The sequence below is a fragment of the Girardinichthys multiradiatus genome, chromosome 19 (assembly GCF_021462225.1).
Source record: "Girardinichthys multiradiatus isolate DD_20200921_A chromosome 19, DD_fGirMul_XY1, whole genome shotgun sequence".
In the NCBI taxonomy this organism is placed as follows: domain Eukaryota; kingdom Metazoa; phylum Chordata; class Actinopteri; order Cyprinodontiformes; family Goodeidae; genus Girardinichthys; species Girardinichthys multiradiatus.
In genome coordinates this window covers 16,680,555-16,704,725 of record NC_061811.1, presented here as the reverse complement: position 1 = coordinate 16,704,725, position 24,171 = coordinate 16,680,555, and the positions used below count along the sequence as shown (strand labels likewise).

Genomic DNA, 24,171 nt, shown 5'->3' with positions numbered 1-24,171 from the left:
AGCCACAAACTTCAGTCTATTTATTGGGACTTTACATGATGCCAAGTAACACATAATTGTCAAGATGAAAGAAAATTATACATGATTTTCAATATTTAAAAAAATAAGGTATGGCATATTTGTTTAGTGGTGTTTCCCATCAACTCAGATCCCTGTCCCTGCACAGGAAAATCATTCCCACAGCATGATACTGCCACCACTATGTTTCGCAGTTGGGCACAGTGTTCTCAGGACATTGTGCAGCTTAGCTTTTCTGCCACACATTGCATTGTAAAGGTAGGCTAAAAGCGTGATTTAGGTTTCATATGACAACAGCTTCTTCATTACTGGCCAATCAGCTTGGGCTGACGTTCATGTCTTACTACTTTTTTAGTTTCCATTTTCAGTTAAAGGATTGAACTTTGCTCTGTGAGGTGTCAAAAGCTTGGGATATTATTTTGTAACCTAACCCAGCTTTAAAAGTCTTCAAAATGGTATCCCTACGGTGTGCGCAGCATCCCTTGGTTTTTATGATGCTGCTAGTTTACTAATTTTCTCCAACAAACCTTCGAGGCCCTCACAGGACAGTTGCGTTTATACTGAGCTTAAATTACACACAGGCCAACTAATTCGGTACTAACTAGGTGCCCTTTATTTTATTTAGGTGAATCAGAGTGAGGGGAGGATAGAAATACAATGCTGTTTCCAGATTTATGTTTAAAAACAAATTTTAAACCAAGATATAATTCAAATTCACAATTATCCTGTGCTGGTCTATCACATAAAATCCCAATACAATGCACAAAAGTCTGCAGTTTTATTGAGACAAAAAGAAAAAGGTTCAGGGGAAATATGTACTTTTGTAAGGAAGTGCATCTATCTTCTCCTAAAATAAATGTTGCTTTTAAAATCTGCATTAAATGGACGTGGTGGTGGTACCAATATATCAGCATGTAGGATAAGAAATGACATTAAGGGTCCAGCATGAGGCAGGTTTTAATCACCAGGCAGTGATCAAATGTTTCACCAGGGAGCACCAGCGTGTGCATTACCTTGGTTTTACCAGCAGGTGGTAGTAAAGCCTTGCCTTTCTAAGCACAAGCTCCTCCCAGTTCCATCTGCTGAAAGCCTTTGACTTTGACTTAAAGACCATAAATGGATAATTTTGTCCATTCTCCTCACTGTAGCTTTTGGTAAATGTCGACGTCACACAATTGTGCAATACTCACGGCAATATTTTAACACTTTATTGCTTTGGGATAATTTTTTTCACACTAGTTACATATTGACATATTTTACAGTGGAGAGTATTCAACATTTGGCACATAAAACCTTGGCAACAAACTCAGTTTAAACATGTTGTAACAACAGCAGCTATGAATTAGTGAAAAAGAAGACAAAGGTAAAATGGTGTTGAAACTGGATTAAAAGCTTGTATGGGCAAGCATTTGTCCTTGCTTCATTGGTTTTTTTGTAATTCAGATCCCAGAGCACCTGACACTGGCAGACTTGTGATATCATGAAGGGGCTTTCATTATTTACGTCATTCGTTCTTGAATTACAATACAGTTTATGAATATAACACCAATTCCCAGAAATGTTATCTCAAGGCACTTTAGAAGACAAACAGATCCAATTCATATACAAAAATATTTAAACAAATCAATCCAAGACAGGTCCAAAATTGGTGCCGAGTGATTCAATCAGCATTTACGAGTTATGTTTCATTGCACTCAAATCCCCTTCATAACACAAATTGGTGAAAGGTTATCTGTCTGAGGAAGCCAAACCAATTGCATCGAGTTATTGACTTCAAAGCAACCCTTCCTCCTGAGCAAACATGAGGTGACAGTGGATGGTTGATTGCGTTGAGTCACTAACTTTGCAGCAACCCTTCATCCCAAGCAAGAATGTGGCAAAGGAATGACTCACTTTTAACAGGAAGAAGCCTGAAGCCTCTAAAAGAACCCAGATCAGTTATGTGCAGCAATTATAACTTCAAAATGCACATCTCCAGAGCACCAAGGGATCCAGTAAATGATGCATTTGTGATCATATAAAAAACAAAAAGCAAAACATATTGACAAATAAAACCATTTGAAGAAGGAAATCTGCTAACAGAGTGAATTGGTATACAGAACTTTTTACCAGTAAAGTACCAGTGTGGAGACACTTACAGTAACTTTGCATCCTCCACAAAGAATGCTCGATTTTTTTTTTTCAATACGTAACATTTTTGAATATTAAAGGGCATATTTCAATATATATATTAGTGCTAAAAACCAATAAATCTTTATAATAAACAAAGATGAAACACACTTCTTTTCCACCGCCTTTCCACTGATTTTTATAGCAGATTAGTTTAAAAACAGAAGACTTTTCTGACACATTTAGAGCTTTTAGATTAACCTTAATATGAGTGTAAAGTCTAACTAAAGTATTCCCAATTAATGCTCTTTTCCTGCTGAGCCATTGTGTTGTCCAACAGATGACTATCATTCTTTAACAGCTACCAGCTCTTTCCTTGACTGCCTTGTGCTCACTTGTGGTTTTAGGGTGCCAACCTTCAAAATGAATACTACTGCTGTGAGGAAAAATTCTAAAAATCATGAAATATGCCCTCTAATAACCATTTTCATCCTAAGAGAAAATTCTAGATTTTGGTCCTCCTTTTTTCTTCTCCTGTTGATCGAATTTATACTCTAGTTTTGCATGGTAAACTTCCTTGACTTTTTTTTAAAACAAAAGCTAGAATGCCTCAAAGCACACAGAATTTCAAAATGACAAGTGAATGCACAGCTTAATTTCTGCACCTTCATTTCTTGGTTACACACTCTTGTTTTGACCTTTTCCGGGATAATCTTCTCTGGACCAAAATGACAAAAGTTACTTTCTATACCTTTATATATTGACTATTGCCACCATTTGCCAGGACTGGCCGTGGAATTATTATAAAAGTGTGTGTTTTCTTTGAAATTGTCCTTCTGTATCTCCTGCAGTCACATCTCAAAGTGACGATAGATGGTCTCCACGTAACTCAAGACCCTCTGCCAGTCTGGTCCGCCAGCTCGTAGCATCTCATCTGCTGTCTGTTGGATGAACATTTCAGTCTAATTTACCAGCTTAAACACAAACCAAACCTACTACTTTATGTGCATAATAAAGGAAGTGATCCTTACCAGTGATGGTGAGATCCCCAGAATCTCTCCTGTTTTGAATGCTAGGCTGAGATTTTCTTGCTAAAAAAAGGGTCAACTTGATAAGTTGAACATGAAAAAAAGCTTGGTCTTATTCATGATACAGGGATGCATTTGTACCTTGTTCTCAGGACTAAGGCTGCTGTAAGGGATGTGTGAAGGAAAGTAGGTGTGGTAGACAGCACAGAATGCAAGGCCATCTGCCCAGCTGCTGCTAAAGTTGGTAATGTCAATATTCTGAATGAAGAGAAAAGGTATGTTAAACCATATTTGACAATGAAATTGAGTATTTTTAAATGAATATGGGGTAGGATTTTTCCTCCATTTGTAACCTGACTGCAACATGTATACTCATGTACAGAATCCGTATTTACATGTTTAAGATTTGAGGTCCTTTGTGTTTTGTTTGTTTTCATTTTTGTAACATTGTGTTTTTCAGTGACTTCTTATGTTTCTGCAATTTCAGCTACTTAGTGTTTTCTGTTGATGATTTACTGCATTCATCCTGTTTAGTTAATTACCCCTGTGTTTCCTTGTAGTGTTATTCCCCAGCCAAATCTCCTCAGTTCAATCAGAACCTGGCTTTCCTCCAACAGCTGCAGCTGGTTACTAATGAAGCACCTGCTCCTTGTTCAGCAATCATCATCCCAGCTAACCTCTCAATTAAATAAGTTCCCTTCCAGAGTCACCTATTAGTACTGCTTTGTATGGTTATCCATTAATTTCCCCTATTAAAACATAATTTACTACCTCCTGCTTGTGGTTGGGTCCTCCATCCCAATCAAACATGACACTCTTTGCCTTTAAAAATATCTGTAAACTGTATCGTAGGTAAAAATACTCCAATGAAAACCTGTGTTTACACAGTTCTTTATAATTATTCACTTTTATTAATACTCAATTTGAAGTGTTTTAAAGGCTTTATAGTGAAGTTTTATCATCTTAACATTAGTCATAAGCATTGATTTCAGTACCAATTATAGTTTGTAATTTGTAGTTTTTTTTATTTTTATCCTTGCTTATTTTCATGGTCACTGGAAGTAAAGCTCTATAAATACTGTGTGTGAAGGCTGCATCATCTAGTACACTTTCTTTTGTATACTAGATGATGTACTATCGTTGCTCCCAAAATAGGAGCAACAATAGGCCTAGACCTGGTAGGCATTCTTTATTTATTGCTTGAAATGTGGCAAGCCTAGATAATGTGTTGATAGTGGTTTACCTCTACTTTAAAAAAGTAATTATTAATTAATATTTACTAACAGTGTTTTAAATCTGTGAAAACTGAAACATGTGTTTACTACATTCGGAATCCACAAAACCCTAAACTGGTTCTTGAGTCACCTTGTATCCTTGGGTTCGACTCTGACACCAGCGGAGAAGCGAGTTTCTCTTTGAGCCTCCATGGCGACGCAGGAGTAGGTTGAGACCATCCTGGGACCTGACAGCAAAATGAAGAAAAAGATGTATGAGCTGGGCGTTTTTGTTTGTTTGCTTTTGTACAGAGTTCGAAAAAATGTAGAAGGTTTAGTAAAACGTCATCTGCAGCAGGAGCAGCATTTGTTCTTCTTGAAATGGAGACGGACAAATTGGATCAAAACAAGTAAAACAATTTTAACAGGATGAGGGAATTACATTGGCCTTGATGTCAGAAGGGTACGTGGATATGTGTGTGTACTCACTTGGTGGGTGGCAGCTCAGTGAGGGCTGAGTTGTACTTGTTTAAAGACTCTTCGTGTTTTCCTGCAGTGAAAGCAACAGCATTTATGAACTCTCGTCAATACAATACCAACTATTGTTTTATATGTTTCTTTTCTTAGGAGGTCTGACTAAGAAGTTGTCAAAACAGCTGGTAAATAATTTACCCACATAGATGAAAACTACTTCAGTCAATTTATCTTTAAAGCTTTAAACAGCATTATGTCAAATAACACATGATGTAAAGTTAGCCAATAAAACATGCTTTGATAAGATAAAGTTTGCTTTTAAATACATGACACACAGACAGGAACATCAGAATTGATTTGACCCTGTGTTTTTAATCTTTTCCTGTCCTTTAAATTCTCTATCTTCTACTACTGAGAAAACTGAACATAAAACTTTGTCCTTCCACAGTATAGTGTTGCACAGACAGTAGAATCAGTAGGACGATGATCAAAACTGGCCACATTTTCCTTAACATGTCAAATACTGAAAAATGTATTGGTATTTAAATGATGATTGTATTTTTCTATTCCTGAAGTACATTTTTTCAGCCTGTCAACAAATAAACAAAAATAATTTTCTTTGAGTTTTTGTGCAGACGAATGCATGGTGGCGCAGTTGGTAGCACTGTTGCCGTACAGCAAGAAGGTCCTAGGTTCGATTCCCGGCCGGGGGTCTTTCTGCATGGAGTTTGCATGTTCTCCCCGTGCATGCGTGGGTTCTCACCGGGTACTCAGGCTTCCTCCCACAGTCCAAAGACATGCCTGTTAGGTTAATTGGTCTCTCTAAATTGCCCTTAGGTGTATGAATGAGTGTGTGCTTGGTTGTTTGTGTGTTGCCCTGTGATGGACTGGCAATCTGTCCAGGGTGTACGCTGCCTCTCGCCCATAGACTGCTGGAGATAGGCACCAGCTCCCATGTGACCCACTATGGAATAAGTGGTAGAAAATGACTGACTGAGTTTTGTTTTAATATTAGTAAAAGCCACAAGAAAGTTAGACATTGTTCCATGCATAAACTGGGAAAATCTAGTAATCTCTTAATGTACTGTTTGCTTCAAATCTTTTCCTTTCTAATAGACCTACAACACATTTTTAGGACCAATGTTTGTTCCATTTAATTTTTGAACTAAAAGAAAATGTATACAAATTAGTTCTGACACATTGCGATCACTTCCCTATCACACAACTGTGTTGTGCTTCAATGGCATTGCATTCCTATACAGTGTATACTGTAGCATTCACAATTTGACAGTTTTGTTTAGTAATTTCCAAACCAACCCCTGACATGTTTTGAGTTTGCGGAGGACCAAAGCAGCAACAGGACATCAGCAGATGCATTATGAGGATATACAGTACTGTGCAAAAGTTTTAGGCAGGTGTAAAAAAAATGCTGTAAACAAAGAATGATTTCAAAAATGGGAGCACTAATCATTTATTTTCATCAATCAACAAAATGCAGTGAATGAACAAAAGAGAAATCTAAATCGAATCAATATTTGGTGTGCCCACCCTTTGCCTTCAAAACAGCATCAATTCTTCTAGGTACACTTGCACAGAGTTTTTGAAGAAGCTCTGCTGGTAGGTTGTTTCAAACATCTTGGAGAACTAACCACAGATCTTCTGTGGATGTTGGCTCTCTCACAACCTTCTGCCTCTTCATGTAATCCCAGACACACTCCATGATGTTGAGATCAGGGGTCTGTGGGGGCCATACCATCACTTCCAGTAAGTCTTGTTCTTCTCTAGGCTGAAGGTAGTTCTCAATGACTTTGGCTGTATGTTTGGGTTCGCTCAATTAGCATTTAGTAATTTGACAAAAATAAACAATCATTTATATTTCTGAAAGGATTATATGTTTACAGCATTTTTTCACACCTGCTTAAAACTTTTTCACAGTACTGTATTTCAATGGACAGGATGATAAACATACAGGACATGAAGGAATACTGAAGACAGGGACCAGAACATGAGAAAAGGTGAACAGAGAATCCAGCAACGAAGGAAAACTAGAAACTTAAAGACAACCGAGATGTGAAGAGCTACATGGAAATCAGATGAAGGCAATTTACAGAAACACAAACATTACATTGCCCCTCCCTCAAGGGTGGATACAAGTCATTGCTGTCAGGGAGTGGGTTTGAGTCAGACCAGTTTGCAGAGAGACACTCGGGAGTCATGAGGTAAGGTTTGGTCAATGTTTATTGCCGGATGCTCAGCAGTAGTGCAGGAAACAGTAAGCAGAATGAGCAGAACTTACAGGAGCAGAAGGCAGGTAACTGGCAGGTACTCGACAGGTGGTTAGACAAGAGAGCGGCAACAGGGGACAAGTGAAACCCGGGAGTATATATACAGAGAAAGTGAATGATGAAACAAAGGGCAAGAGACAGGCAGGTAATCAGAGTGAATGATTGCAGTTGCGCAGGCCAGGTGAAGGGAACTGAGGGAATAGGTTGCTATGGTAACTAATGTGAGACAGAAGCATGGGAGAAACTAAACTAGACATAACCTTCAAAGGAAAACAAACCAGAGGGAATAAACCTAGAAGCTAGAAAGGAAATAAACTCTAGGAAGAACTAAACCAGAGGACATGAGGAAAAGCTAGACTCAAGGAAATAACCAACTGGCTAAAGGGGTCTAAGGCCAAAGGGGAAAAAAGAACTAATAAACTAGAAGAAGAATGCAGCAAGAATAAATAAACCTAACTAACAGTAAACAAACACAGAAACACTAACCAAGAGACTAAACTAGAAAAACCAAAGAAGGAAAAGAAACAAAGAGAACTGTAATAATAATAATCACCAGAGGAAACAATCCTAAGGAATAAACAAAGAGGGGAGAATAACCTACTAACTAAGGAAAATAAACATAGCTACTAAACAGAAGCACATGAAAAAAGACCTAACTGGACAAAGCAGGGACATGAGGAACTATACTAACAAGGCTGGGAAAGAACAACTAATATTAAGGGGAACAAGCAACTGGGTAAATCATAACAAAAAGGGGTCTAAAGCCAGGAGGAAGAAGCTAACAAAACTAAGCACAACGCAGGAGTAAATAAACTTAAATAAACTGCTCAATTGAAAACAAACACAAAACCCAAACAAATTCCAAAATGGCAGATCCTGACAATTGCCTTTGTAGCAGTCTCTAATACTGAGAATGCATGTAGGGTCAGCAGAATGGAAAACTCCCCTTTAAACAGTAAGAAACTTCCAGCAGAACCTGGCTTTGTGTGCCACAACCGACTGTGGGTTTGAAGAAAAGCATGAGCATGATGCTGCCCATCACTATGCTTCACACAGTGGGATTCCAACTTATGAAGGCAATAGGATGCCCAGAATTTTATTAGGGGCATCAGAGTGAACAGGGAATAATTCAAATGCTTGCTAGACTATCATTTTTTTATTAGCAAAGATTTTGAAATTATATGTCTTTTTCCCTTCAATTTACAATGATACACTCCTTTGTGTTGGTGTATCACATGACATATGTTAATGTTTGAGGTTGAAAAATTACAATATGTGGAAAAACGTTTAAGGGGTGTGAATTACCAAAGATAATGAGCAAAATCCTACTAACCACAATCAGCATGCAGAAAAACTGACCTGCATCATTGGACAATTTGCAGTGTTGCCAGTCCAGACCGTTTCTTCCTCTTAGTTTTCCCAAGTTCTAGAAAACAAAAGCTATTTAAGCAAGTATTTAAGCAACGTAATTAAAATGATCTTTCTCAAGAGACAGTATCTCACCCGGTTTGTTGACCCCATTGTGGAAGCGAAGTTAGTCTGGGATGCTCCGTTCCGTATGGCAGCAGTGTCTGAAGAAGTAGGTAATCTAGACAGGCTCCTACAACATAATAACAAGAGAGACTGCAATACCCAACTTTTTCCATAAAGATAGTTGTTTTACTCAGCTCCAGCTTTAGGTTATTTTGCTGAGGTTGTCCTCATGTGGCCCCATGAAGGTCTGTGGATACAGTTAAACCCACTCAACAGAAACCACAGCAGCATTCCTGGCCAAATGTGGTAATTATTATTCATCTTTGTTTGCAAAAGATAATAATTGTGGAAGCATTGTTTAGAAAACTCCATCACATTACACAATTAAAACCGCAGCAACTACATAAATATTTTTTATATTTTGTTCAAGAGAGCAAATGGCTGAACTGTTTATCTCACCTTGACCTCTCCGAAGTTATCACCCTTCGTGATTCATTGGACTGGTCATCTGCTCCATCCTGATCCTCATTGGTCACATTTCTTAGGGAATGCCTGGCTACACCTTTACAGTCTATTATGGAATTGTCTGCAATAATATTCTTTATTACTTGATTCTGACTCTTACTTTCCACCTTTTCTCCCCCAAGCCTGTACAATCCCCTTACCCTGCCCCGATTGGTCCCTTCTTTGCTTTCAGAGTTAATGGATTTTCCACTGGACCTCTTTAGCTCCTCCTGAGCATGGACTTCAGATTTGTCTTGAGCCTCGGTAAGATTAGCCAATTTTTGCCTGGTTTCCTTTAGCTCTCCTTGTAGGGTGACAAGCTGAATTTCAGCCTCCTTCTGTCTGTGCTGAGCAGTCGCCAACTCCATCTCGATTTCCTTGTGGGCTGTTCGTAGCACTGTAAGCTCCTCTTCAGCCTCAACTTTTAAGCGGTCAGCCACCGACACGGCCACCTGAAAGTCTGCCTGGAACTGCAGCCATTCCCCACGCTCTGTCTGGAGGTAAATAGCGGATGTTTGGTATTTAAGAAATAACATACCACCTAATTTATAAAAAAACATGAATATAAATACATGTAATACAGTGATACTCTTTTAATACATTAGCTATCTTTAATTTGTCAAAATACCTTATTTTTTAGCTCATAAAATTTAAGATTTTGACAAGATCTCATGGCATGAAATCTTTCTCTATATCATGAAGTTCCATCCAGCTGCTGTCATTAGGTGACTTCATCTGGTGAAATAAGTATAATCTATTATCATGAGTATTATTTGTGACAGTCAGTGGTTTCAGCTTGGCATCCTGCATCTATATTTGAGACTCTTATTTTGAAGTATAAAAGGAAGTAGGTCTTGCCCTGCTGTTTTGCTTTTGTTTGTCTGTTGAACAAGACACCATTGTTTATGTTTGTGTTTATGGATTTATCAGATGCTTATCCAAAGCAAGTGACAAATGTGGATAGAAAAGTGGAGGTAATTGTTAGGGCTCGCGAGATAGAGGACCCCGGAATGCAGACTAGCAAGCAGCATGACGGTAAGTGCAAAACGATTGAATAAAAATCAAAAACTCACTCTCAGAAGAGGCAGGAACAAAACAATAAACGGACAAGCAGGATTTGGCATGATCCACAAAACAAGACGTGAGCATGGTTTGGCAACAAGACATGATTTGAGAAATGTTTCCACGCGGAATAAACAGGACAGGTGTGTATATATGGAGTGTGACCAGGTGAAACAAGAAGACAGATTAACTAGGTGCAGGTGAACCGGATAAAGTTAATTAACAGACAGAACAAAACGTGGCTGGAGCAAAAACAGAGACTCTTGAATACAAACAAACAAAAACTAAAGCATAACCAGAACCAAAAACCAAAATTGACAAAATATGAACAAGACTAAAACATGACCAGAAAAATAAACAGAAACATGACTCCAAACTTGAACTTGAATAAGACCAACAAAAACCCCAAAACACCCACAAATCATAACAGTAATATCAAAGCTAACAATAAGCTACTTAAAAGAAAGATCATTAGTCATGTTTTCATAGGTGACAGCATAGAAATAGAGAGCAGGCATAGAAGGAAATGCACAAAGGATAATGGCAGTAGATCAGGTAGGTAAGTAGGTAAGGGTAGGTGCACTACTGTAGGAGTTGGGTGGCGCGTTCGATTAGGTACAGGATTAGCTTTATGTTATGCAAAGTAGCACAATCGAGCGGCAGAGGCAACATCATCATAAAATGTCAGCTGATCATCGATCATGACACCCAAGTTTCTAGCTACCTTTGATGGAACGTGAGATAGAGATTCCGTTTTATTGCAGATATTTTGGTGTATGATCCATTTGGCTAGAAAGAGAGGAGGTGAAGGGCTTTCATGCATGTCAATATGTCAGGGAGACAGTCCAAGATTCATGCTGAGACCATCTGGTTGACAGGTGGGAATGACAGATAAAGCTGGGTATCATCAGACTAGTAGTGGTATGAGACCCCATGTGATTGGATGATCCGGCCCAGTGAGATGGTGTTTATCACAAAGAAAAGAAGTCCCAGTACTGAGGCTTGGGGGACCCCTTTGGTGAGGTGGTGCACATCAGTGGTTGAGCTGTCCAACACACTCAGTTACAAAAAAGGTAAGAAGAAGCCTTCACCACTTTTAAATTAAGTTGACAGCATTTTGGGTAATCGGATAGGAAAAACAAAACATGAGACCAGATATGAATGATTAGCAAGCACTGTAAGAATACACTGTGTAGTGTTTAGATGAATTTGAATTATTTTTTAAACAATGAACACACCACAACAACATTCCTCAGTGTGGAAGTTGTTACTGAGTAAAGAAGACTTAGCTTTTTCAGTACTGCTGAGCTGTGTCTCATCTACCCAATGAGACCATGTGGTCAAACTGTTAAAGGTGACCTGTTGACATGTTTAAGTGAGGCACTCTGTCTTAAGCCCATATTTAAGTTTAACTGTTTAAAAAACTGCTAAAGCAAACAGCAAAGCATTCTCAAGGAGCAAGGCTGTTTATGACTTGTAGATTGGGTAAAATATGCTGAAAGTTAATGAGCTCTTTAACAAAGGTGAAGAACAGGAGAAAAGGGGAACTGGTGCATTTAAAATTAAGTGCAAATTGCAGTTATGCATTTCGTGCATTCTATGTTGTAAATCTGGTACAGAAACAAAGCTAATGGTGAGTGCGAAAAAACTTTAAACTGTGTAGTTTGGTGAAACTAAACTAAACAATACATACATCAGTAATGATAGTTTCACCCACAACATTAAAAAAAAAGTACAGATTTTTGCTTTTTATGTGAGAGTCAACCTATGTACTACATAAAGTACATCTTACATGTGTATCGTTTGTCCCAAAGCATGCATATCTAGATCAAATTAGGCTGCGAAAAGGAGCAATCAAATATCCATTTGGCCACCACAAGTTAAACCAAACGAAACAGCAAGTCTCAGCAAGCTGAAAGGAGTGGAGTTACAAGAAGCATAACTGAATGGATTGGAAGTATTTAACTCATTTTCTTTTTTACACCAATGATGTATTGTGAAACTGTGTTCTATGTCTCAACTCCTTGGGCTGTGATCCAAGAACTTTCTTTCGTTTTTTTATATATGAGCAACACAGTTTCAGAATAAGATTTTCATCAAACTGACTCTGTTTCAAAACTTTAAGGATGACCAAAAAAAAGGTTTGTACATGTCTGAGGCTTACATACTGAAATAATGGAATAGTCAAACATCAAACAAACAGGGATCAAAAGAGGAAATCTGAACCAGCGAAGCCAAGAGGTAAATGATAACAGACTATTGTGAAATTCAAGGTAATGATTACTGTAAGAAGAGACACAAAAGGATGTGGTGGGGTGGGCCAAATAAAACATAAAAGTGTTTTTAAATCACACACAGGTTTAAAGCAGAGCTACGTTAGCCGGGGAATTGGGACACAGGAGCAGAGGAGTCGGGAAGGTTGGGAATTAGATGAAGAATGGATGGAGATGTGAGGAGGAGGGGAAGTCTGAGCCCGTTCCCTCATCTGACCAGTGACTCCAGACCGCAGCTGTGCCCGATTATAATATTCCTTTCCTCTCTCCCACACATGCACCGCTCTTTCTTGTTTCACCACAGCATCAAACCTCACTGTTAACTGACAACATGAAATGAACAGAAAGACAGTGTTTCCTGTTTGCAAGTGCTTACCCAACCCCCCCCCCCCCCCCCCCCCCATCCCACCACCACCCATTGTTGAAGGGTCTTGTCTGTGCAGAGTATTTCTTGTCTGATAAGATGAAATAAAGATGCCCCAACTACAGCATATCTGTTTAAGGAAACAGGAAGGGGCGCTCCTCAGTTCATGCTGAGATAACAGCAGATTTACACACAAACTGACTCAGTCCCTGAAGGCCTAACCTCAGGTTTCTCTGCAAGACCAGAGGAGGTATCTAACCTTGACAGGGAAGCATAAACTTCTATGCACTCTCAAGCACAGCTGAAATTCTGACAGATCCGGGCAAAGGTCCAGTTTATAAATGTTGTCCTCTGAGTATGTTCCACCCATCTATCCCTTGTTCACCTCCACACCCAGTTTTTGGAATACATTCTTGAGGGAAACATCCCAACTACATAATGGCTCTTTTCTCCACTTTTCTACTTTTCCACAGCTTATAATATGAATTCAGAAAGTGTTTGAAAGTAGTCCTTGTCAAGATACAGTGCCTAACAAAAGTAAAATAACTTTTTGTCATTATAGAATTACAAACTATAATGTATTTTATTTTTGGTTTTATTAAGAAAAAGAAGAAAAAAGTGAAAAAAGCTCAATTAAAAAGTGGAAAAAATTAAACAGTTTTATTTATTTTATTTTTATTTTCAAATAAAAATCTGATTAGTGTGGATGGGAGTTGTTTTGAGTCCTATTTACTCTGATAGCCTTAAATGAAATCCAAGGCAACTAAAACTGCCTTCAGAAGTCACCCTATTAGCAAACATTATTGAAACACAGCTTCATGAAGACTGGTCAGAAATCTAAACAGGGTAGCACAACTATAAATCTACCAAGACAATTCTTACTTAGCACCGGATCTTTGTGTTTCTAAATGTGCACGTTCCAGCTCTAGCCCTGAAAACTGGTGCTAACGTTGCGTCTGTTTGCTGCAGGACCATAGGAATGAATCACTTTCATCAGGAGCTGGAAGCAGACTCGTTGGGAACAGCAGCCAATCAAAATGTTGTGATTGCCATGTTTCCAACTCAGGAGTATAGATTCATTTTTTGATATTTCAAATAAAAAACACCACACCAGTAAAAACACAGCGCTTCAACATTTATAAAATGTCAGATAAGCATCAGAATAACACATCAGGATAACATGACATAACATGACATGACATAATAACATCTTATCTTTAGGAAGTTTTCTTTAAATCACCCATCAAGGAGTTTAAGTTGGTAAATGCGCCACTTAGAGCTGTGCTCACAGCTGATTATTTTCCACTTAATCCAAAAAACGGGCTTTCAAACTCAACCTGTTAAAAGTGTCTTTCTTTAATATCTTTAGGTGTTGCGTGTCTTCCACCCCTGCTGGTGCGGGTGAGAGATCACCTGATTAGGATTGTGAAGGATTTACAATCAAAGACTGCTAATTAAAAAAGCGTCGACAAATTAGGGTGATGATATTAGGGAATCTGGTTGCAGGGATACAGAATATGATTTGAGTAAACGGTCTCCATGCACTACAATCCTTCACAAAATAGAATAAAACAGGGTGAGGATCAGTCAACAAACAGATGAAACTTTTCAAATGACTAAATCATATGGCTTGGGCTCCCAGGTGGTGGTGGAAAAGCAAATCGGTTGTTTTGCAGAACCTGTTAAGAACTGGCTCTAGCACCGGTTTAGCATTGGAACCACTTTGGTGGAAAAGCCTCTTCCATGGGATAGAAAACTAACAGTGAGTCCTGGACAAACATGTCCAGGACTGTACAACATGCTGGTTGCAGAATCATGCTGTGGGGATGGTTTCATTCAGCAGGAATAAGGACACTAGTTTGAGTGGCTGCAGAAAACCTGAGACCGAAACAGAGGTTTACCTTTCAGCAGGACAACAATCCTAACATAGCCAAAACTAGCCAAAACTACAAGGTCTGGACTTAGACTGGCCCAGTCAAAGTCCAGACCATAATGTAATTGAGAATCTGTGGCAAAAGCTGTATTAATGTTCGCTCTCCAACCAATCTGACTAAGCTTGAGCGGTTTTAATAAGAAGCACAAATTACAGTTTCTAGATATCCAAAATTGGTGGAGACGGACTCCTGCAAAAGACTTCTAGCTGCAATAGCAATGAAATGTGATTCTCCAAAGTACTAACATATTGGGGCTGATTACACAGGCGCCCTGCAATAAATTTTGAAAACCATGTATGCTTTTTCTTCCACTTCACAATTTGGCGCTACTTTGCATTGGTCTTTCACATAAAATCACAAGGAAATACGCTAAGGTTTGTGGTTCTAACATACCAAATGTGGAAAACTCTATTTCACTAAAACCATAGCAGCTTTACACATTTATACATCACAATGGCTTCATTTCTACAAATAACACGACTAGGGGGAGCCTGCAAACTGCATGTCTTGAGGCCTACAGCTACATTCACCAGGAACTAAGACTGCAAATACAGCACAGCATGGATCCAACCCTGCCTCCCTCCTCAGATTCTCATTGGTGCACAGTATTTTTTCAACACGTGACCAGCCTGCATAACCTCAGTGTACAGGGGCCTTTTTTAAGCCTTGTTTGCAGGAGCAGTCTAGTGAGCAAAGAAAAGAGAACCAGCAGATAATTTCTGAAAATCTCCAGCAGCGTTCACCTGGAACTGATTCCACAGCACGTCTTTGAGAGGGACTGCTGGGAACACAAATCCAACCAGCCACCCACGCATCAACACACATACATGCAATTGTCCCACGATGAATGGACTGATTTTATTTTTTGCTTAGTACGACAACTGAAACACATAAGCACAGACAGATGGTGCACTGCTGTGAGAAGTGTACAGGAAAAGCATTCTCACTCTCGCATAGACAGCGCATGACAGGAAGATTTTTGAAAGTGGCAAAAAGAAAGCACATAGAAGAGCCTTGCAAAATGTTGCAGGAAGAATACAAGCGTACTTAAATTGAAAAGAAAAAAACGGTTAAGCGATCTGATGAAGGAAAACTCAAAGTTGAGCTCAGATAAATAGAAAAATAAAGGTAGAGGTGAGACAATATAGAAGTTAGCATAGGAAGTGGGAGATGAGTGAGGAGGGAGCACTGCTACAAAAGAGATAAAAGACAGAACTAAAACCATATTAATACTTCCTAGCAAGAAAACAAAATTTAAATAAATCGGTTTTTGGTTTTTTTCTGAGACACAAAACAGCAACATATGCTCAATCAGTTACGCTGCAGAGCGCAGCCCCCTCCACCTCACAACAGAGGACAGAACAAAACAGGTTTTGTCTCCAGAACAACCGAATGTGAACCCCTGTCCTCTACATAGCAATTCTATTTTCCACAAAAAATGAATCCCAGGCCATCAGCGGAGAGCGAGAAGGTTTAATAAGCTGAGCTCTGCTTGCTCATATTGCTCTGCCGAGGGCTCATGTAAACACAAGTGCTGAGTTCCCCCATTTCCATGACATGGTGGCCCCCTCATAGTGCTGTACTACAGTCCTTCTGAGATTAACTGACCTGTGTCAAGCTAATATGTCTAACACCCTTATTAGGGTGTAGGGAAGTTTACAAGAGCTTGAAAAAATGATGAAGGAAGCTTGAATTGAATAAAGTGTTTACATTGGTGAGGTTTGGAAAACCAATCTATACATGTCATTTGTGTCAGACTTTTATAAGAGATGAAGGAAAAAGGCAAGAAAGAAGAGAAACTGAGATGCAGATGAGGGAGGTCCACTATAGGTCATATACAGCTGTTGTAATATGAGGCAGATCTAGAGGAAACTAAGAGCATCTGTCTACAGTGCTCATAAGGGAGGGTCAGAAATTGGAAGGAGTGAGTGGCAGGAAATTACCAAAGAATATCACAATCCTCAAGAAAACACAAAAATCTTTAGCAATAGAACTGAGGAATTCTAGAAAGAACTTAATTTTATTCTCATTGTAATCAGGTTATTTAAGTTGGGCTTGGTTTTAACATAGTTGGGGTGTTTAGGTGGAAATGTGACTTTGAAGTTGGGACTTCTAACCTCTTCCATCACAGAGTGGCACAACTTTCAACATTATCTCACTTAAGATGATTATAGATTATTTATCTTTCTCTCTCAGGACTCTGCGGAGAAGGAGAGGACAGGAAGAGCTTTAATTACCAAAGCAGCGTCTCCCAGCAGGCAGGGGTTTATTCAAAGTCTCTTGTGGTGAGGGAGCTGGGAGAGGACAGAATGTGTGTGTCGGTGTTATCTTACAGCTGAAGGGTCTCAGCCACTAACCTGGCTTGTGGATTACTTCCTGTTTACTCAAGAAAAGTATTTTTTAACTGTGCTTGGGAACATAGAATCGCTGATATCAAACACGTTTTTGGAGGCCTAAAAACATGACATCAATCCAACTGAAAATCTATGGAAAAAAAACTGAAGAACAGAATGCATACAAACTTTTTGTCCTTTAAGGTTTCAAGACATTTTGGCGAGAAAATGGGTCAAAATTACACTGAGCAATACATGCTACTAGTTTCTCTATAAAGGAGATGTCCTAATGCTTTCATTACCAACTAAGGTTTTTTTTAATGGAGAATTTAACAGATTTACTTAGTGTGTTCAACAATCATTCTCTCTGACATCCTACTGCATCAGACAAAACCTTATTTATGAACTATAGGAGGACTGAAATGATTCCTCAAACAGTTTCACTACCTTGATTACTGAAATTCCTCGAGGCAAATTATGTCTCGAGGCTTCCTTAAATTCAAAACTATTCAGGGTTTTCCGGCCAGGCGGTTATTTGTGCTGCAAAACGCTACCACTTGCTCTAATGATAGCCTATGCTGCTGATACGTGGATGCCAAGTGCAGTTATCAGCTATGAAAAGAGACTGTGAGGGGCAAAACGAAGCGCCAAGACAATGACTGAAAGTGTTATAAGTGCAGGATCAATTTAAACCAAACAGGAAAGAAAACACCGTGAAGTGTGTATACTGCAAAACTGAATTAGGATTCTATAATAGCATGCCCTCGATTGTCAGGATAATCGACAGAATCCTCGACTGAAGACACGATTACTAAAATAATTGTCAGCGGCAGCTTTAGACTACAATGTTTTCTTTCGGTGTTGAATGGAAATCTGGTGGGAATTCCATGTCCGTAGCTCCATTAGAAATGTATTTACTGTGAGAAATGTTACTTTACTTGCTAAAGGGAAGTATAATCCTTGAATGGTTGAAATATCTGTCAGGTCAGCCCTAACATGACTATTCAGTCACCAAAATTACAGTTCAGTAAGCACACAACTCAAAACTGAGAAGGAAAGCCATCGCTTACCTCCAAAGTAGTCTTTAAACGTTTCACTTCAGTAAGCAGTTGCTTTAGAATCTCTGAAGGAGGTGAAAGCAAATGTTATAAGTTATAACAGTCAAACACAGAAAATATGTCAAACAAAATCTTCTGCAGCTCAGAATCACTTTGCAACAAAATGTCTTGAAAACTGGATGAAAAGCTCTACGACAGACTGAGACACTTCTTGCCTGTTGTGTTTGTGGTCGCATCCTGTCTGTCTGTAACACCCAGTGTAGTCCTGCACTCCTCCAACAATTTAGCTAGTTCCTTGCTCTGTCTGTCTCTGTCTTCGTAACCTGGCAGCAGAGACTCACTCAGACTATTGTCTCTTTCCCTCTTGTTCTGCTCCACAGAGCTGGTGGCAGGTGGCACACAGCACACTGACGAAGGGCTCTTTATAGGACTGACAGCCACACTCTTCACTTGGGAGCCTGAAGTCCTGGATGTAGAGTTCAGTAGATCCCCATTTCTTCCTGAAGAAGCTTGCCCCTTTCCTTCAACAGTGCTGCCTGTCTTCTTGAGAACTGGGTTCACTACAGGACTGATTACAGAGCTGTTTGGACTGACTGTTGGAGGAGGCCTCCAGTCCGGAGGAGGAATGGAGGTCCTTGCAGAGCATTGCTGTGACTTCTTCTCACTACAAGTGATGGTTGCTGCTGGTGATGGAGATAAAGCAGATGATGTAGGGGTAGGTGGAAGATGGGGAATGCTGCTCTGTGGAGATGAAGGGGGAGTGTGGAATCTTTCCAAAGTTGCCCCTAGGGAGAAAAATGTAAAAACAACATTATGCTTTTGGGTTTGTTAGTTTAACGGATTATTTCTAATGTCAACAGAAATTTTTGAAAGACCTTCACAAAGCCTAAAGAACTAATGATCAAGACGACTTTAAAAATGTTTGTACAGTGCTGTAAATTAGCTAAAATGCTTTCAAGATTAGATTTGTTTTTTAACTTTTTAGCCTACATTAAAAACTGTATGTGTAGCGTGTGAACGTTACACAACAGCCTGAAAACAATCCACACAGTGAAACGTGGTGGTAGTATCATGTTGTGGAGGTACTTTTTTTCAGCAAGGGCAGGAAGGATGGACTGGACAATCACGGAAAAGCAGTTACCGGCTCCAAAACACCTGAGACAGCTCAGGTGCAATAATCTGTTGAAAGGAAAACTATCTGTTGTAGACTCCACAAATGTAGAATTTATCGAAGAGCGGCAGGATGAGAGACAATGATAAAATAAAGCCATGGCAAGTCTGCAATCCTACATGCAAAGCACTACGTGTGCAGATAACACTGCATACCCCACTAAACACACCCTAACCATGGTTAAACGTGGCATTGCCAGCCTGCTGCTGCGAAGATGTGCTTCTTTAACAAAATTAATGGGAGGAGTCCAGACCTAAATCGACTTGAGAATCTGTGCCAAGACTTGAAATTGTTGTTCACAGGCACCGACTATCAAGTCTGATTGAGCTTGAGCTGTTCTGCAAAGAATGGGGAAAATGTTTAGAGCAAACTAAGGTAAAGTATTTACTCAAAGGAGCTAAACACTAATGCTCAAAAATATAAAAATAAATAGAAAACCATGTACAATTTTAATTATACTTCTCAATATGGTGGTGGGAAATATTCCAAGGGTATGAATACTTTTGTTAGTATTTTATAACAACGGAATGTGGAAGAGCCTGTAAGCTGCATGTTTTATGGTCCACAGCTGCAAAACACAACAAAACCAAAGAAAACAGCTGAATTGTAGCCAGAATTACAAAACAAAATTTATGTGTTTAGTCGTTACTGGTCTTGTATGTTGACACTGAAAACAATATTCAGTGAGATACTCTTGCAAAACACCCAGGCTATAATCCCGCAATGGAATGCTGCAATACTCATTTTCCACATTATTATTATTATCATGTATTGACATAGTTGCAGCATTGGACTTTCAATAAATCATCAGGTTTGACACAAAAGCATGCATTGTTTCCAGGTTTTGGTTCTGCAATAATTATACCTTGACAAATAATAGAAAAAGGGGAGAACAGTGTCTTTCATTTCCATGTTTGGGCAAAGCTGCTCTACTAGCAAAGTGGTTACTTTTTCTAAAGTGATGTAAGAGCTGCATTTGAACATTTGCAAAGTTATGCACCACCCGCAGCAAGGCCAAACTCACTCAGGAAGAATGACAGGATTGTCTAATAAAGATCTAATGCCACCCCTGCTTTTTATCTTTCATTCCAACCCTTCATGTGTGTGTGTGTGCGCGCGTGTGTGTGTGTGTGTGTGTGTGTCAGGCAGCATTAGGCCTCTTATGATTAATCTGCTGCCCTTGTGCCGTACGGGGGAATTCTGCCGATTCATCACAGCTGGCCTGGCGGGGCCAGGGCGAATCACACGGGGATGCCAGGAGAATGACCACTCACTGAGCAACAAGCAGGAAGGCTGCCAAGATTCCTGCAGCCTCACACATACAGCTTCGCCCTTACCATTCCCTTTGTTGACTTCAGTTTCACAATCACATCCAAGCCACCTACTCTTTAGGGAGAATTTGTGTGCTTGTGGATCTCTTGTCCTTTTCCTTATTAGGCTAATTTTATTTTTCTACATTACAAAAAGTGTTTTCACTATGATAGACATAAAAAAACAAGTAAAATGAAACTCATCAGGTAGGTTGTTCAATTTCACATTTACTCCTTCCCACACAAACTAGAGTTTCTTAGAAAAGAAGAGTTCAGTACAACAGGGCTACACTTTGTGACTAAAATTTTAACTTTATTTTGCAGGTGAAGATTTCTTAATTTTTGTGTTTTGCTGGTATTTATATATCTATTTTCCAGCAATAAAGCATTAGACAAAAGTTGAACAGGTGAATAGTTTTTATAATATTTCTGATAAGTAATAAAACGTTAGACTGAGGGGCAGGTGATAGGTGTTCATCCTGTAAGAGGTGGGTTGCCAGTTTGAACCCCCACTCTGTCCCTGTGGTTGTGTCCATGGGCAAGAAACTTCACCCACCTTGCCTGCTGATGGTGGTCAGAGGGCCTGGTGGCACCGATTCTATGGCAGCCCCACTTCTGTCAATCTGCCCCAGGGTAGCTGTGGATACAATGTAGCTTGCCACTGTCAGTGTGTGAATGTGTGTATGAATGGGTGGATGACTGATTGTAGTATAATGCGGAGTCCTCTGACTTGATAAGGCGCTATACAACTGCAAGCCATCTACCATATAGTGTTTGTTGGAGCACAGAGAAGAAGGTGGGGTGGGAGGATGGGGGGCCGAACGAAGGCATCGCTCAGGGCACCAATTGGGCAAAAACCAGCACTGCTGACAGTTGCATTTGTTTGAGTGCTGACCTACCTGCGTTTCCATGGTTGTCCTTGGAGGAAAAGTTGCCCATTGATGCGGCCCTGCAGGTACCTGTTGCACAGCCCAGACCAGTGCGGAGGTGACCTGCACACATCCAGTAATTTTTCGGGTGAGGTCATGAAGAAGCAAACAGACTCCTGAAAGTCTGTGTTTGCGCGGTGTTAATAATGGGCATTTTCATGTTAAGAAAATCACTATGTTCAGATAAGGAAGCTAAATTACAGTAGCTGCATGAGTCCTGAACTGAACCTGGACGGTCTAGTGTAGTCTACTCTGATATATGAGCATCATGTTTTGGCAAAAGAACTGCGTATAACAAGCAAAGGCAACAATCTGAGCCACTGTGCATACTTTATGTGTCCGAGCTGTGAATAAAGCAAGGATCTTAAATCCAAAACCACATCTACCAGCTAAAAATGTTCTCCCCCAAGCACGAGAATGTGTAAAAAGTAATTTACTCCTCCGCGTCAAAACGCAAGAATTTAACATAAAAACTGGATACAAACCTTAAAAAGTGAATAGGTAATTCCAAGGATCTCCAGATCTGCTTGATGAGCCGTTCTTCTGCTCCTTCCCGCTTTACTTTGTGTATCTGAAGAGCTGCTCAACCAGACGCGCTTCCTCTGCTGGTTTCTTCACTGTGGAGACGCGATGGCAGCTGCACGGATCGCAACCGCCGCTCCTACTGAAAACTAAAACACAAGCAACACTTTCCTCCTCTAAGCATCTCCATGAGAGAAAACATTGTCATAAGTTTCAATCCACTAAACAAAGTAAAAAGATCTGTGAACTACAGCACCCAAAGGCAAGCTGCGCTGTGTGTCCACTGGAGGGCACGGTTAGGCTGTGTTGGTGGAAAAAAAAAAAAAACTCTGGGAAGTTATGCCCGCCCTCATTTGTCTCTGGACCTGATGATGAGGCAGCTGACCTACTGACCTACTGTACCGCAACGCGCCTAAAAATTTATCAAACCTCATCAAAGTTGGGCTCCCTCTTTCCATTTTTCATATTCAGCCATATTACTACTACAAACTTTAACGTATTTTATTGGAATATTATCTGATGAAGTAAAATAAATAATTAAGGAGAAGGAAAATGATACATGATTTCGGAAATTCTTTACAAACAAAACTCTGAACCGTGTGGCTAGTATTTGTCCAAAAAATAAAATACTCGAAAACATTGCAATATTATATATTTTAGAACAGAAAATATTATAAATGCCACATCACACCTTAATAGTTCAAATTGGTGACTTACTGTTCAGACATAATAAATATAAAACTTACATGAAATTGGTCATATGCTGAGTAAGAAAGCTGTAAATGATTTAGATCAATATGTTTGAACCTATTAGACATTTATTTATTTATTTGTATGCTTAAAAGTAATTTTGTACTTTAATATTGTACTACTTTTCTGATTTAAATTTAAGAAAAATCTTAATATAAAATGTTGTTTTAAACAAATTAAGACAAATATTTTATGAAAGTGGGTTAACTGTGTTGTGGACATAAGACTTTGAAAATGTCCAAAACTTGCTTTTTAATTAATCAATTTTAGCTTATTTACATTTTTACAACAACTAGTAATAACTGAAGGAAATATACAGTATATATGCATCTACATTAAGTGTAGCTTCATACACTAAATGGTTGTTTTAATCAACAAATCCTGGCCAGCCTTTTGAAGCATGCTGGTTGAACACTTAAATTATCAGAATTTTTAATAATTGCTTTTGTCTTTAATCAGACCATTAACTGCCGCCGTGCTTTGACTCCAGTATGGGGACATTAAAGAACCACCAGAATGATCATTTTCAAGATCAGAAGTCGAATTTGTGGGACAACAAAAACAGGTTTGGAATAATTATTTCTTGGTGTGCAGATTTGTTTTGTTGTAAATGCTTTCTTCATTGCACTTTTATACTTCTCAAAACAAAGCCAAACTAAACTAAAGAACCTCAAAAAGGTGCTCCGGGTTTTTTGATGTTACAGTTTCTTCAAAAGTTGTAAAAAACTTGGTTTTATTACATACACTGAAAAATGAAGAAAAATCTAACATGTAGAAAATGTAGAGTATGTATCTACTATGCAATAAAAAAAACATTCCACCCCCTTGAAATTCTTTATATTTCATAAAGTTACAACCACAAACTTCACTTCAGTGTATTTATTTATTTATTTATTATATATTTATTGTTTTTATATTTAGTTTTCTTCATTTTACTTAAAAACAAATTAGTGGGCTGCAATCAGCAGATTAGATGCACCTGGTGGCTGCTGCAGTGTAGTGCAATCTGTGGAATGCCATACACCTGTGTCTTCCTGATATATACTGACTTTGACAAGCAGATGGTGCCAGAGTTTTGAAAGCCATTGTGTGAGTAGATATCCAGCGTTCCTTCCCGTCTGATCATTGTTCTTGACCTTGCCTTGTTTTTTGGATTTATGCCTCTGCCTGCTCCCTGTCGGACTATTTGGATTCTGGTTGTCGACGCCTCTTGTTCCAATCGTTGACCCTGTTTCTGTCCTTGGATTATTCAGCCTGGAGTCACTTCTTACCTGTGCTGTGGAGATCACCGCCTGCTGCCCACTGAGGTTTCCCCTCTGGGTTTCAAGTTCCACTCAAGACAAAAGCAGGTTAGTGGCTT

At 39.2% G+C, this 24,171-nt stretch overlaps 1 protein-coding gene across 1 annotated transcript; it reads right to left on the bottom strand.

The window, feature by feature from the left end:
* Window positions 1-1,211: 1,211 nt before the first annotated feature.
* On the bottom strand, window positions 1,212-22,345 carry si:ch211-195o20.7 (cytospin-B). Its single transcript, XM_047346028.1, has 12 exons — window positions 22,025-22,345; window positions 21,510-21,602; window positions 18,345-18,914; window positions 18,142-18,194; window positions 9,061-9,599; window positions 8,632-8,728; window positions 8,488-8,554; window positions 4,859-4,919; window positions 4,521-4,617; window positions 3,297-3,413; window positions 3,159-3,218; window positions 1,212-3,068 (listed from the first exon to the last, which is right to left on the bottom strand). The coding sequence occupies exons 2-12, from the start codon at window positions 21,547-21,549 to the stop codon at window positions 2,979-2,981; spliced, it is 1,791 nt and encodes a 596-aa protein (XP_047201984.1). The 5' UTR covers window positions 21,550-21,602; window positions 22,025-22,345; the 3' UTR covers window positions 1,212-2,978.
* Window positions 22,346-24,171: the final 1,826 nt, after the last annotated feature.